Source organism: Ipomoea triloba, chromosome 15 (genome assembly GCF_003576645.1).
Source record: "Ipomoea triloba cultivar NCNSP0323 chromosome 15, ASM357664v1".
Lineage (NCBI taxonomy): Eukaryota > Viridiplantae > Streptophyta > Magnoliopsida > Solanales > Convolvulaceae > Ipomoea > Ipomoea triloba.
In genome coordinates, this window is record NC_044930.1 from 594,001 (window position 1) to 608,100 (window position 14,100).

Genomic DNA, 14,100 nt, shown 5'->3' on the forward strand with positions numbered 1-14,100 from the left:
AATAACTAACAGTAACGGTTAATGTTATTTGATAGAGTTCACCAAAATGGCCCATTAACCATGGTATAATGGCATGGGTGAAAAGTTAACACAAATAGTGTAAAGGTAGCAAAAGTAGGAATCACAAATCAGATAACTCGTGAACCATTTCACTTCATCTTAGACACAAAAGGCAGGCTAGAAGACAAAGGATTAGCTTGGTTTACTAGTCTGCCCTCCCATAACTATTCATTTTACATTTTTACACTTCTCCTAGAAGATCCAAATTAGCAAAACGGTCAAGAGAAAGATCAGAGATGACAACAAATTAAATGAGCACGCAAGTAGCCAACTAATTAAACACCACGGCACCACCCTTGATTTGGGTATACACGTGGCCTTCGGGAGGAAAGTAGCACGCAAAGTTGGTGCTGCCTCGAGGTACGCGATCACTGAAAGACTAACTGGGCCCAAAGCACGAACTACCATCGAAATGAAAGTGAAAAGCAGATAAGATTCTCGAGACCTTGGAATTAACGAAGGGAGTAGAGGAAACGCTGTCAAAGACTGTTTACAGTCAACTAGCGGTGTAACGGTCAAGCATATGCTTTCCGGTGTGAGCCTGCGGGAATCCTGCTAAACTTTCCTCAATATCACCAAAATTTAACCTCCCTTCATCATTAGCAAAACACGATGTTAACGAGTAACATCGATTCTATAATTGTTTTTTTGTGATTAAGAATCGAGATTACTTGTTAACGATGTGACAGCTACCAATTCCAGAATAGATTTCAAAACTTTGTTTTGCACAAAGATAAAAGTTAAAATGTCATATGCTATAATAAGAAGATACCAGAACATTCTTAAGGTACGATAAAACAGAAAGCTCGTTATTATATAAACAATAAAAATAGTCATTTACCTAACTAGACTTGTCCAATGGGCAAAGACCGTGTGCGGATCCCATGTGGACTGTGGTGCTGCATAGGACAAAAGTTGCACTTTTTTATTACATCAAAAACAGTTGATGATATTTGAGATATTTTTAAATAAAAAGCACATAAAAATATATCTAAATTTTTTACATCAATAAATTTGTTTATTATCAAATTCATCCGACTAAATATATAAAAAATCATCATGTAAAAATAGCATAATATTTTTTTAAAAGTATTACTGACTATTACAATGTAATATCTGTTCATAATTACTTTCTCAACATAATATAAAAGAAAAGTTGAGAATGAATCTCTTTGATTTATTATTATTATTGAAGTTAAAATTTGAGTTTATACTAAGAAAAATAAGATTGCAAGAAAGGAAGAAAAAAAAAAAGACAAATAAATATAGCAGCATAGGTGATAAAACAGCCGTACTCCTGTACTATATTTAGAATGACAGTTATTTAACAAATTTTTGAATGGACGACCCATGGAAGAATCCCGCCAACTATCAATCTATCATCCCTTTTCATATAGCACAACCGAAAGCCCCGGTGACCTTTTCTTCTGTGCCAGCGAAGGATAGAAATGGACTATTATAACCCCACCATAATCCTATCCAATTCATAAAATAAGAGCACTGATTTCAGCAAATTAATTACTACTCCCAACCTCCCCCACAATTAGAAAAGCGTGCATGATTGTACTACCTGGGGGGGACGTCATTGACGGCACCGGAGTGGGTTGGATGCCATGCAAGACCCATCACTACAAAACAAAGATCGAAACGTAACGTACTAACGCCCTTGTAACGGAGTCACGATTCCAACAAAAACCCAAACTTGACAATTCAGATGTTGTCATTGCCAGATGTCGAAAACGCAGATCCTTGCCCACTCACGTGTTCAGCAGTTCTTCAGCCGCTTCACACGCCATCCGCCTTGTAATGGTTCGGAATTACATTTGTGCCCCTAACCACCGTTTCTCACTTCAGGTGTATACCTGTGTACTTCAGTGTATATATATGTGTTATTTCTGATTATAAAATACGTGAGAACTGAGAACAGACAGAAAAACATAATATAATAATAGTCCTGGGGTAATTTACCGGGAGAAAAAGTTACAAGGGAAGGCTTTTTCTACTAGCACTAACCTTTCTGTTTGTTTCTTCCCTACTTTCGCTCTTTCATGGAGTCCCAGCTTAAGTTTCTTCTCGGCCGTCCACTGCCAGATCTCCAGTAATGGCTCATTTTTCAGGTGGGTAAAAATTGACTGGGGTGTTGCTAGATTCAATCAATAATTATTCAGTGAATTCCTTTGTTTTTAAAAATGAAAAAAAAAATTATCCAGAGAAACATGTGAAGAATACAGTGGCATTCTGATAAAAGATCAAGAAAGATTCCGTACAGATTTATTCCTGTTCCTTTGCAATCTATCACGCATCTATCTAATTCTAATTTTAATATTTATTAAATCAACAGATTAAAGCTCTAATTTTTTTTATTAAATTAAATTGATTTTAGACATCAGTTACTGGCTTCAACGGGGTAGAAAGATTGGTTGTGGTTTTCTTTTGAGAGATCTGATGCTGAAGAGTGAAGAAAAGCATTTGATATATAATCAAAATTAAGTCTTGATATAGAAATGGCTTGAAATAAATTCCAGTCCTCTGATTTTATTTTTTTTGAAGTTGCAGCATTTCATTTTCTATGGGTTCTGTCTGATAGATTTTCTGGTGCAGGGAAGCTGGTGAACTGAATTTTGAGCTGGTTTCTGTGAGGTTGCAAATTTGAAGGTTTTGAAACAATCTGAGGGAAAGTTCTGAAATCATAGAGTGGAAGGAAAGGGGAAAGGAACAGATTTTACCTGTTTCAATATCTGTGAAATGGATTCCGGGATTGGAAGTTCGATTCCGGAACTGAAAGATTTCCAGATAGGCAGTTGGGTTCCAGCAACCCCAGCAAAGCCTGGCTTACTGACATTGGAGCCGATCTGCAAAACAGTGCAGGAAAATCAGCAGATTACAGCAAATTGGTCAGACTTGCAAACAATTCCACAAGATTTTTGCTTAGGCCAAATTAACCAATTAGAACCAGGAGGGTTCTTGCAGGGAAATGATGCTCTTACCAGGGATGATAGGTGTGATTTGACAAATTTAGTGACTGATGGGGGAGTTAACAGCTGGGAGGCAGCAGTAGCGTCGAAATCCAGTATGCAAGAGGGAGCTCTGAACTTGGAGAACTTCTCTATTGATCATGCAGACAACTGGAACAATGTGTCATTTGGGAACCTCTTGGCACTGGCGCATGCTGCAGGAACCACGGCGCCAGTTGAAAATGCCCCTGCACATACAGCATTTGATCCCCTCTTCAGTTCACAGAATGCAGGTATCAGTTTCTGGAAATATTATTTCTTTCAATTCAATTTGCCCTGAATACAAAAATGAAGCTTACATTTCATAGCATGAATGTCACTTGACCTGCTTCCCTTGCCAGTCTAATTTCTATCACATGTGATTGTTGAGACCTGTTAAGACATAAAATGTACTCTGTAAATAGATCATAGTTGCACTGAAGAGAGTATTTTGTCACAATAAATGGCCTGGGTTGGAGTTCTCCCACATTAATCTGATAAATGTAGGCAGTAAAGATATAAGAATTTCCAGTAAAGGTTGTGAAAGTGTTAGCACCAGACTGATCAAACAGAAACAGTAATACAAGTTATGACATTTGTGAAATAGAGCTGTAATAGTAAACTCTAACTTGCATTGCTTTTGGACCACCTATTATTCCCTTTTCTACTATATATAATTTGGTCAAGATTAGAGGTCTACCTATATTAATATTTAATAATTGCAGTGTAGAAAACTCAATTAAGTTTAATGTTCTAATTTTCAACCAATTTGTCTCTTAAAACTGATGTAACATATTGTATTACAATATTTTCTTTCAGCAATATATTCCTCAAACTAATATAATGCAAAATGCATATATGTGCAGATGGAAGTTCTGTTAGCTCCAGAATCTCTTTCAATCTGAATTCTCCACCTGGGAGAGATGCAGCCTCAAGCAGCAACTCATTCCAGTTTGCACCCATCACCCCGGTTCAGAACAAGGGAAGACAGAGCATGCTAAATTTAAATCTAGACATTAATGAGATACCGATACTAAAAGATGTACAGGAAAATGTTGAAGAAAGTGACCTCCAAGGAAACAAAGAGCAGTCAGTGCTGGTGAGAGAACTATCAGAAATGATGGAGAACCACAAGCCTGACAAAACAGGCGAACTAGTTGCTGAAGCAAATAATGCTGAAGCAAATAAGACACCGCAACAGAAACCAAGAAGAAAAAAACACAGGCCAAAGGTGGTTGTTGAAGGCAAAGCTAAAAGGGCAAATAAACCAAGAGCCCCAAACACTCCAGGCACAGAGGAGATTAAGGCAGAAAAGAGGAAGTATACCCCAAGAAAAGGAGTAGACAAGCCTGCAGCCACTCCTTTGGATGAGGATTCACACATAATAAATCCTGAGATAATGTCTCCTGGTTCCAGTAAGACCCCAAAAGTTGACAGAAAGCATCCTAAAAGAAACCGAGGTGCAGCCACTCCCACAGATGAGGATTCAAATGTAACAAATCCTGAGACAACACCTCCTGGTTCCAAAGAAACCCCAAAAGTGAAGAGAATGTATCCTCAAAGGAACCAAGTTCAAAAGCCCACAAAAGATCCCATTGAAGAAGGAAGCAGTGAAACTATTCAACCAGAAACAGCTTCTCGCCCCAGAAGATCCTCCAGGAGATTTTTAAATTTTGACTTTGTGGATCTTGAAGAATATGAGAATTTCATTGAGCCATCTTCAAACTTTGATAACTCGCATGTGAAGAATATGTGTGAACAGGTTAAATCAATGCCGGCAGTGCGACTTGAACAAGATGAAAAATCAGATGCAGAACTCACTGAAGTGAACATTAGTTATGACCTCATAAATCATGAGATAGGAAAGTCCATTTCACAGCCAGGAACACAAATTCCTGATCCTTCAAATCCCAGCAAGATTGATTTGAGATGTGACAAGTTGATGGATGGAAATCAAACTAAATGCACAAAAGGGAAGTGTAAAATCATTTTTTCAGATGCAACACATGACAAAGAGGACTATCTTCCAGAAATGACTGCACCACAATGTGCATCAAGCAGCCAAAATAGCTCCAACTGTAGCAGCAATGTGTGCTTGACTGAGGAAGCCCAATTAAGAGGTTCCAAAAGACAGCATTCATGCTTGGCCGAAGCAGAACTCTACAAAACAAGTATTGCTGGAATTCATTATAACTCTTTGCAGGCATATGAAGCAATTCTTTCAGACTTTGACAGATCCATTGGGATGCCTTTTCCTACAATTTATAAGAAAAAGAGGACTGAGAAGGGGCAAATTCCTGCAACATCTTGTAGTAAAAACCTCAACACTGAAACTCACAATGTGAATGCTACCAGTCAATTTGAAGTTCATGGTGTCCAAACAAATCCAGCACTTCAGTCTCCCAAGTATCTTCAACCATTGAACACTGATGTGTTGAAAAGGAAGAGATCAAAGGGTCTCACTCGAGTCCGTGACTTAGCATCCCTGCATGAGATTTGCAAACAGTTCCCAACTTATTCATCCAGAAAAGCAGCAGCAAAACAACACACAGGGCATCTCAATACATGCATGGAAGCTCTTGTTGCTGGCACTCGCCCAACAATGAAAACGAAAAAACGTTCAAAAAGAAACAGTCTGAATGGTACAGTGGCTCCCAATACACATGCTCAACACCAATACACTAGAACACCAATTGGTATGTAAAATGCAATCTCAAGTTTTAGAGAAAGAACTTAACTGCATTTGGCTCACTTTTTCATGTAACATCTGATTCAGGTTCTCTGCCAGCTTTAATGTGGAGGGGCTCTTCTCCAATTGACGAAATTGTGGAGCGGTTCACCTATCTTAATATAAATGCTGATAATCAAGGTCAGTACACACTCAGTACCAGAAATGTGAAGTTCCAAAGGGAAACTGCCCTTGTTCTTTATCAAAGAGATGGAACTATTGCCCCTTTTACTGGGGTAAAAAAAAGGAAACCACGGCCAAAAGTCGATCTTGATGATGAGACAACTAGAGTATGGAAACTCTTGCTACAAGATATAAACAGTCAAGGCATAGATGGAACAGATGAGGAGAAGACAAAATGGTGGGAAGAAGAGCGGAAAGTGTTCCGCGGAAGAGCAGATTCGTTTATTGCCCGCATGCGTCTTGTCCAAGGTAATCATTCAAGTTTCAGCATCCCTACTGGCCATCAATTTAAGCAACTTTGAATTCTGTAGAGAAAATGGTCTGGACACTCCCTCTTTTTCTTCTTGAAACAGGTGACAGGCGCTTCTCTCCATGGAAGGGATCTGTTGTAGATTCTGTAGTTGGAGTTTTTCTAACTCAAAATGTGTCAGATCACCTCTCCAGGTCAGCAACTTCTGAATTTAAACTTTTGTAAATTTTATTTTCTGAGTTTAATCCTAGGCAGCTAAAATCAGAGTTCCAATATGAAATTGGCCTCATTCTTGCAGTTCTGCTTTCATGTCAATGGCTGCACGATTTCCACTCAAATCAAAGATTAGCGAACAATTACATGAAGAGAGAACAAATATAACTATTGAAGAACCAGAAGTTTGCATAATGGATCCTGATGACACAATTGCATGGCATGAAAACTCTTTGAATCAACCAACTCCTGGTCAAGACTCCATGGCTTTCAGGGAGATGGGTTGCAAAGATGAAGTTGTCAATAGTGAGTTGACTGAAGGCACCTCCAATTGCATTAAGTCCACCGAAAATTTTAAAACCAAAGATGTCGATTCTTCTGAAAAGGATCCAGAAGATGTGCATTATGGATTAACATTAGATAGGCCAGCAAAATGGATCAACGAGGAAGAGGCAAGTTTCCACAGCGGCCAAACAGAAGCAGATAATGTGCTGTCCTCTCAGAATTCTGGAGTTTCTTCACAAAATTCTGTGAACTCTTCACATACTCAAACTGTTGATATTACTGAATCCACCAGTCTTTGCAGCACTTCTTTCATTCAACTATTACAGATGGCAGGAACCTCCATGCTACATGGAGTTTACAATCAGGAAAACAACTCAGCTAATATGGACATGCCAAACCAACAGAGGGATTGTTCTGCGGAATTCCAAAAGAACAAGGAAGATGACAAACTTCCTGTTAGCATTGGAGAACATTATGCCCTCGAACAAAGTGAATCATCAACAGAATCACCAAACCAAGCAACTAATCAAAAGATCATAGCTGGTGAAAATCCAATGGTCAATTCTGATTCACAGATTCATACTGAAGAAAGCAACTGCAATTTGCTGCTAGATCAAGAATGCCCAACTTCATTGGATATTCAGGATATCACAGGGAGAGCCAGTACTGTTGTTGATTCACTGTCAAATTCAGATGGTCAGAATAAACATCTTGATACGGTTGATAAAAGAAGCAGCAATCCCTCTAAAGAAAAAGGGGGGAGATCTGGGACAGAGAAACAGAATGCAGTGAATTGGGACCATTTAAGACAGCAGGCCTTGGCCAGCGGTAAGAAAAGAGAAAGAACAATGAACACAATGGATTCATTGGACTGGGAAGCAGTAAGATGTGCAGATGTCAATGAGATTGCTGAAACCATCAAAGAGAGGGGAATGAACAACATGCTAGCAGAGAGGATAAAGGTATATTCACTAATTATATGAGTAATGATAGTTCCTCTAATGCAAAGTTCAATAATTCTCCTTCACATTAACAAGATACCCCATGCTGAATAAACAATTGAGAAGGATAATAAAAATGTTGCAGGATTTCCTAAATCGGCTTCTCAAAGAACACGGTAGCACTGATTTAGAATGGCTAAGAGATGTTCCACCAGACAAAGCAAAGTAAGAATGCAATATTTTCCAACATTACTGATACAGTCCAGAAAATATTATCCATCTGTTATTACCTTACAAACATTGTTGCATGTATATGGGTTCAGAGAGTATCTATTGAGCTTCAGGGGGTTGGGTCTGAAGAGTGTAGAGTGTGTCCGGCTTTTGACACTCCACCATCTGGCTTTCCCAGTAAGATTCAGCATCAATTACACAATGCAAATTATTACAAATGAGAAATTTACCTGAATTATGTCTTGTAATAAGGTTGACACAAATGTTGGACGAATAGCTGTAAGGCTTGGGTGGGTGCCCCTGCAGCCATTACCTGAGTCACTACAACTGCACCTTCTAGAGCTGTAAGTGCTTTTACTGCTGCGAAATTTCTCATTGATTGTGCAATGAAAAACTGATATTGATGTATTTATGCAGGTATCCAGTTCTGGAATCCATCCAAAAGTATCTTTGGCCACGACTCTGCAAGCTTGATCAAGGAACACTGTAAGCATAACTGCCTAGACATAATGAGCACTGTATAATTAATTTGTTCTTGAATCACTCAACGGCAATGACTCGATTAATGATTCTATCTAATTGCAGATATGAGCTGCATTACCATATGATAACATTTGGAAAGGTCTGCCACTGCCATTAGATATCTCTTAATTCTGAATTGTTTTAATTCAGTAAAAAGCTAACACTAATATATTACCACTTCTTAGGTGTTTTGTACAAAGAGCAAACCAAATTGCAATGCATGTCCAATGAGAGCAGAATGCAGACATTTTGCAAGTGCTTTTGCAAGGTTTGTCTTTTATAATTCTTGCTTGCTTACACTAAAATCTATTTTTCTGTTTTCTATTCTTTATTCCATAATGTTGGAGTAAGCTTATAGTGGCTGCTCCATTATGTTACCAGAGGGGTCAACTGACCCCACTGAAGTTTTAATATATCAATTTTATATTTTTTGGATTTTTTTTAATGAGTTTAAAGTTCCTTAATATATCCAACTGTAAAAAGGAAACAAACATGAATCAGTTTTTTGTATATTATGGATTATACAAAGCATATGTGTATAAATTTGATGAACCCACTAAATTAAAATTCTGCAGCCACCACTGCACTAGGACATGCAAAATTCTAAAGTTTCTGTCACTGCTTAGTAATTTTCATTTGATGAGCACAGTCATGATAGACTTAAATGGCATGTTTAAGAAACTAGTCACACATCTGTGAAACGTGAAATATTCTCTATTTTCATGGAGTGAAACTAATGAATATGGCTCTTGTAGTGCAAGGCTTGCACTTCCTGCACCGGAGGACAAAAGCATTGTGCCTGCATTTGAAAACAAACCAGCTGAACAAAACACAGTAGACACTATCAATCCACTGCAGCTACTCTTACCTCAAAGCAATGAACAATCAGTAGCACAGTATGGTGTAAACAACTCTCAACCCATCATTGAAGAGCCAGCAACACCAGAGCCTATTATTGAAGTGCCTTCCACACCCGTGCCAGATCAAATACCATCAGAAGCTGACATTGAGGATGCCTACAGTGAAGATCCTAATGAAATTCCTACAATTAATCTCAATCTGATTCAGTTGGCTCAAAATGTAAAGATGTTTGTGAAAAACAATATGGAGCTTAATCAGGTTGAAATGTCAAAGGCATTGGTAGCATTAACTCCCGAAGCTGCTTCCATTCCCATGCCTAAACTCAAAAATATTAGCCGGCTCAGAACTGAGCATAATGTGTAAGTATACGCTTATAATACCTATGATAGCATGACAATTTAATATCCAAACACACTGCCTACAGAACTGGATATTAGTCAGTAACTAAGCAAACCTGCCCTCTTAGACACAAAACAATTAGAAATGCTTACTTCATTTGTTTCTCTATTCTACAGCTATGAGCTTCCAGATAATCATCCTCTTCTAGAAGGGGTGAGTAACTTGACATTTGCAATGTTGAGTAGTTATCAGAACTGAACTCTTTCAATAATTACATTTTCTTATCTTGCAGTTGGAGAAAAGAGATCCAGATGATCCATGCTCTTACCTTCTGGCCATATGGACACCTGGTAAGGAAACACACCTATTGTGAGATATAATAGAACAAGAATCTAGTGATAGATTCAAATGCAACAGTCATCTCCTGTAAGTGCATTTAGTGCTGTAATTAGAAGGAAATAATTTTGTTTAAAATAGCTAAGCATATTTTACTTTTAACTAAGCATAGCAAGTATGTTCCCTGGTCCATACTTTGGATAATGACTTATGAGGCCAGTTTAAAAGCATTGTGGGCCAGCTCTGAATTATTGTGGTTTTTACTCTCTCCCCACTTGTTTATTTCCTTGCAATAAGTTATGTGTAATGTTCATATCAGGTGAAACTGCAAACTCTGTTCAGCCTCCAGAAATGAGATGTGATTCCCAAGAATCTGGCAAACTATGTCAGGAGGAAACATGTTTTGCATGCAATAGCATACGAGAAGCACAGTCCCAAACTGTTCGAGGGACACTTCTGGTAAGAATGAGCATAGAAACACTACCACTACAATAATCATGAATCGATGGCCAAAAGGCAAATGAAACAACCTCCTTTGGACCAACCATCTAATAAGGTTGTGTTAACAGATACCCTGTCGAACAGCAATGAGAGGAAGCTTTCCCTTAAATGGCACATACTTTCAGGTCAATGAGGTAAAGTATCTCTTATAAACTCACATAAGCCTACCATGCATATCAAAGTATCCTTTTCTTCTGAAAACGATGAGGTTCTCAAAACAAAACATTCAATAGGTCTTTGCCGATCATGAATCCAGCCTAAACCCAATTGATGTTCCAAGGGATTGGTTGTGGGATTTGCACCGAAAAACTGTTTTCTTTGGAACCTCAATACCAACAATATTCAAAGGTAAAATGGCTAATAAACTCACATCACTGTAGTTATTAGAAATGTTCTGAGAATTTACTGACATGATTTTCTCTGTTCATAGGCCTATCAACAGAAGATATCCAACACTGCTTCTGGAGAGGTATGTAAATGACAATCACACGTTTCTAGTAGTCTAAATGATATCATTTACATCCCATACATTTAAACAAGTAGAACTCTAAATGATATCATTTACATCCCATACATTTAAACAAGTAGAACTACAGGACATATATTTAGTGAGCGCTCTCCAGATGTAACCATGAAAACAAGTCAAAAGACAATTTCAGCCATAAACTAGTCTTTCTCACACTAATCTCCTTGCAAAAGGAGAGCATATATAAAGAAGAGTGAAATTCAATAGATGGGCAATGAGTTCACATCCATTCATCTTCCATGTGTTTATGTGTTTATTACTTGCAATTAGAAATGAAAGCATTACATTCTCAGACCTATTTTAATCATCAAACATAGCATCAATTAGCCAATTTATTAAACACCCTAGTAGTATTAAGAATCTGAAAATATAGGAAACAGAGTAGACTGTAGAGTAACATAGCACTATTGTTCCTTATTCCTATTTTGCCTGCTATCTTCTTGTGTTCTTTACTTTGTATATTTCTTTTATTCAAAATCTCATGATCTTGTATATATTTCTAGTCATTAAATAGTGCACAAAGACTGCTCCAGCATAGAACCAAATAATCAAGACCCCTCTCCATGTTTTCTTGTATGACATAGGCCATGACATCTGAAAATATAGGAAACCATAATTTATCTTGTAACAGACAAATCAGCTCTCTCTAGTTTTTCACTCCACTCGGAAGTTAATGGTGATTTTTTTTCAGGGTACGTTTGTGTTAGAGGATTTGATCGGAAGACGCGAGCTCCTCGACCACTAATGGCCAGGTTGCACTTTCCAGCGAGCAGATTGACCAAGAACAAAAGAAAGACGGATGAAAGCTAGGCACTAACCTGCTGAACATAGCCTCTGACATTCATATCATAGCAGTTCAGAACAGAGAGTGGCATGTTATTTAAAGACATGCTACTTATCAGAAATAGGCATTTAGATGTAAATATATTTCAAAATGTGTAGAGTGATGAAGAATAGCCATTCATTGCTCAAAACTATGGTCACTGATGTCTTTTAGCGAGAAAAACCAAAAGTTTCAGTCTGATTTATCATTTACTTCCATTATTTCAAATCCAGTTGCTTTATGGTTCTTTCCATCATTTTCTTTTTAGGCTAGAATATTTGTCAGCAAAGTCGGGTTATCTTCCATGGATTCACATATACGAAGCCTAAACAATAAAATGAAATTTATTCAACCACAACTGACAAATGCTCTATCCGGGTTCTGAATGCATCTCATTGATGCTGAGACTAATTTATGCAAACAAACGGATATGTATGCATTACTAAATCTTCTCCCAAGTTGAGAGGAATGCAGTACTGAATCTGCCCAAGTTGAGAGGAATAAGCATTTTAGGCTAGAAGATTTTGATCACCATGGCAATGCATTGCATATTAACTATCTATTTTAAAACCACATAAGTTCTAGCGAATAGATGGCAAAGAAAACAGCACATAAGTTCTAGCGAATAGGTGACAAATAAAACAGCACATAAATTCTAGCAAATAGATGGCAAAGAAAACAGCATTATTCACAACAACAAAATTTACAGTAAACGAAGATCCCAGACACCATCAATATTCACAAAAACAATAATTACAGTAAACGAAGATCCAAGTCAACATCAGAGTACCTTCAATAGATCGCATAATGGATGCGCGACTGTTGCACATATACTCGTGCTGTCTCTGATCGATTATGGTGAGCCTTTGAGGATTTCTCTGCTGAAAACCTGCTTTCTTTTCTCTGTTTGAATGAAAGAGAGCTAGGATGTATGAAATCTTCTCAGCTAGAACTTTTTGCCGCCAAACCGTTTTCGAGTTCCCTCCTTTTTTTTAGTTATATAAAGGTGGTTACATGCGTGGAGGACATAGACCCGATCCGGTCCGGGAAAAATACAGGAACATATGCCTTAACGGCTATAGTAGCGGTTCGGTTTGGTTTCTTGTTCGAACTCCGGTTTTAACGGCTTTTTTTTTTTCTCAATTTTCAAATATTCGAATGGCACGAGCATAATATAAGAAATATGAATAAAATATTATACAAATTAGATAACACTTTTCAAAGTAAAACATTTAAAATACCATATTTCATAAAAATAAGTAAAACATTAACAGATTTAATACAGTTAGTTATAACTAAATGAATTTTAAATAACAAATTAAAGAAAACACACAAGTAACACCACCACCAAAACATTAAATAAATGTACAAACTTCATTAGCTAATTTCCAATGTTGAGTTATGTTGTAATCATGGCAGCATCACTGCCTCGCTTGATAGTGAGTTATTATTTCATAAGTTCATGATATAAAGTAGTTTCACAAAATAGTCTATTAGTATAATTGAAACGAGTTTCTATATGTAATTAAGTTGTTTGCCTATTACATACTTTTAATGTGATTCAGCCCAATAATATTAATTGTTATAATTAAACGCTAATCACTATACAAAGAAACAAACTAGAAGTATTTGTAAAAGTGCTAGTTTATTTATCATCACCATGTTTTAACACCACAATGACAAACTTGATCACAAAACTAGGTCAATCAACAATAATAACATAAATAAAATAAAATATTTTACATTTTTACTCTCCCCTTATCTCAACAAGATGTATATACAAATAGGCAATCCACACCATTATACGGAGTATACGATCACAACTAGAGTAGTCACATCAATTACATCATAAGATATTTCTAAAGCAAAATAATCATATATCAATTTTCATTACAAATATCAACGTAACAACTTTTTTTTTTTGGTAGGATCAACGTAACAACTTGAATTGCTATAAATCATACAAGTTAGACTAAACCCTAGATCATAAGCAAAGTAGATATGATAATTATATATGTACGTGATTTAGTGCGCTATAAATGATATGTATATATCAATAATTGCATAGATCGAAAGAAGAAATCATTACAAATAAACTTACGTGTAATTTTCAATCTGGTAGTGTTGATCGATTTGAGAAGCTAGTTCCATAGACGATTATATCTAATAGCTTATTCATAGTATATGCTCAATTACTTGGCGAGGAAGATGAAGAAAGCATAATAAAGAAGGGTTACAAAATGTTACTAGAGAGAGTTTTTGTGTGTAGTGAGTGGTAGCTAATGATGTAAAGCGTGAGGTTAATTTA

At 37.0% G+C, this 14,100-nt stretch overlaps 1 protein-coding gene and 1 long non-coding RNA gene across 6 annotated transcripts; one reads left to right on the forward strand and one right to left on the reverse strand.

Annotated features, from left to right (window-relative positions):
* Positions 1-1,354: 1,354 nt before the first annotated feature.
* On the reverse strand, positions 1,355-2,214 carry LOC116006665. Its single transcript, XR_004095173.1, has 3 exons — positions 2,074-2,214; positions 1,631-1,922; positions 1,355-1,535 (listed from the first exon to the last, which is right to left on the reverse strand). It is a non-coding gene; the product is annotated as an uncharacterized LOC116006665 (long non-coding RNA).
* Positions 1,985-12,033, forward strand: LOC116006664 (protein ROS1A). Of its 5 annotated transcripts, none has more exons than XM_031247129.1 (20): positions 1,985-2,177; positions 2,617-3,307; positions 3,920-5,749; positions 5,830-6,213; positions 6,318-6,408; positions 6,513-7,674; positions 7,799-7,878; positions 7,977-8,061; positions 8,137-8,228; positions 8,302-8,370; positions 8,470-8,506; positions 8,592-8,674; positions 9,162-9,626; positions 9,783-9,819; positions 9,899-9,956; positions 10,262-10,401; positions 10,512-10,577; positions 10,677-10,791; positions 10,874-10,963; positions 11,009-11,570. In XM_031247129.1, exons 2-19 carry the CDS (start codon positions 2,806-2,808, stop codon positions 10,918-10,920), a joined length of 5,343 nt encoding a protein of 1,780 aa, XP_031102989.1. In that variant the 5' UTR covers positions 1,985-2,177; positions 2,617-2,805; the 3' UTR covers positions 10,921-10,963; positions 11,009-11,570. The 5 variants fall into 5 exon arrangements, with proteins under 5 accessions (XP_031102989.1, XP_031102988.1, XP_031102985.1 ...); XM_031247128.1 differs by lacking the exon at positions 11,009-11,570 and adding an exon at positions 11,661-12,033 and having other exon boundaries at positions 1,986-2,177; positions 10,874-10,912; XM_031247125.1 differs by lacking the exon at positions 11,009-11,570 and adding an exon at positions 11,661-11,779 and having other exon boundaries at positions 1,986-2,177; positions 2,611-3,307; positions 10,874-10,912.
* The last annotated feature ends 2,067 nt before the right edge of the window (positions 12,034-14,100 follow it).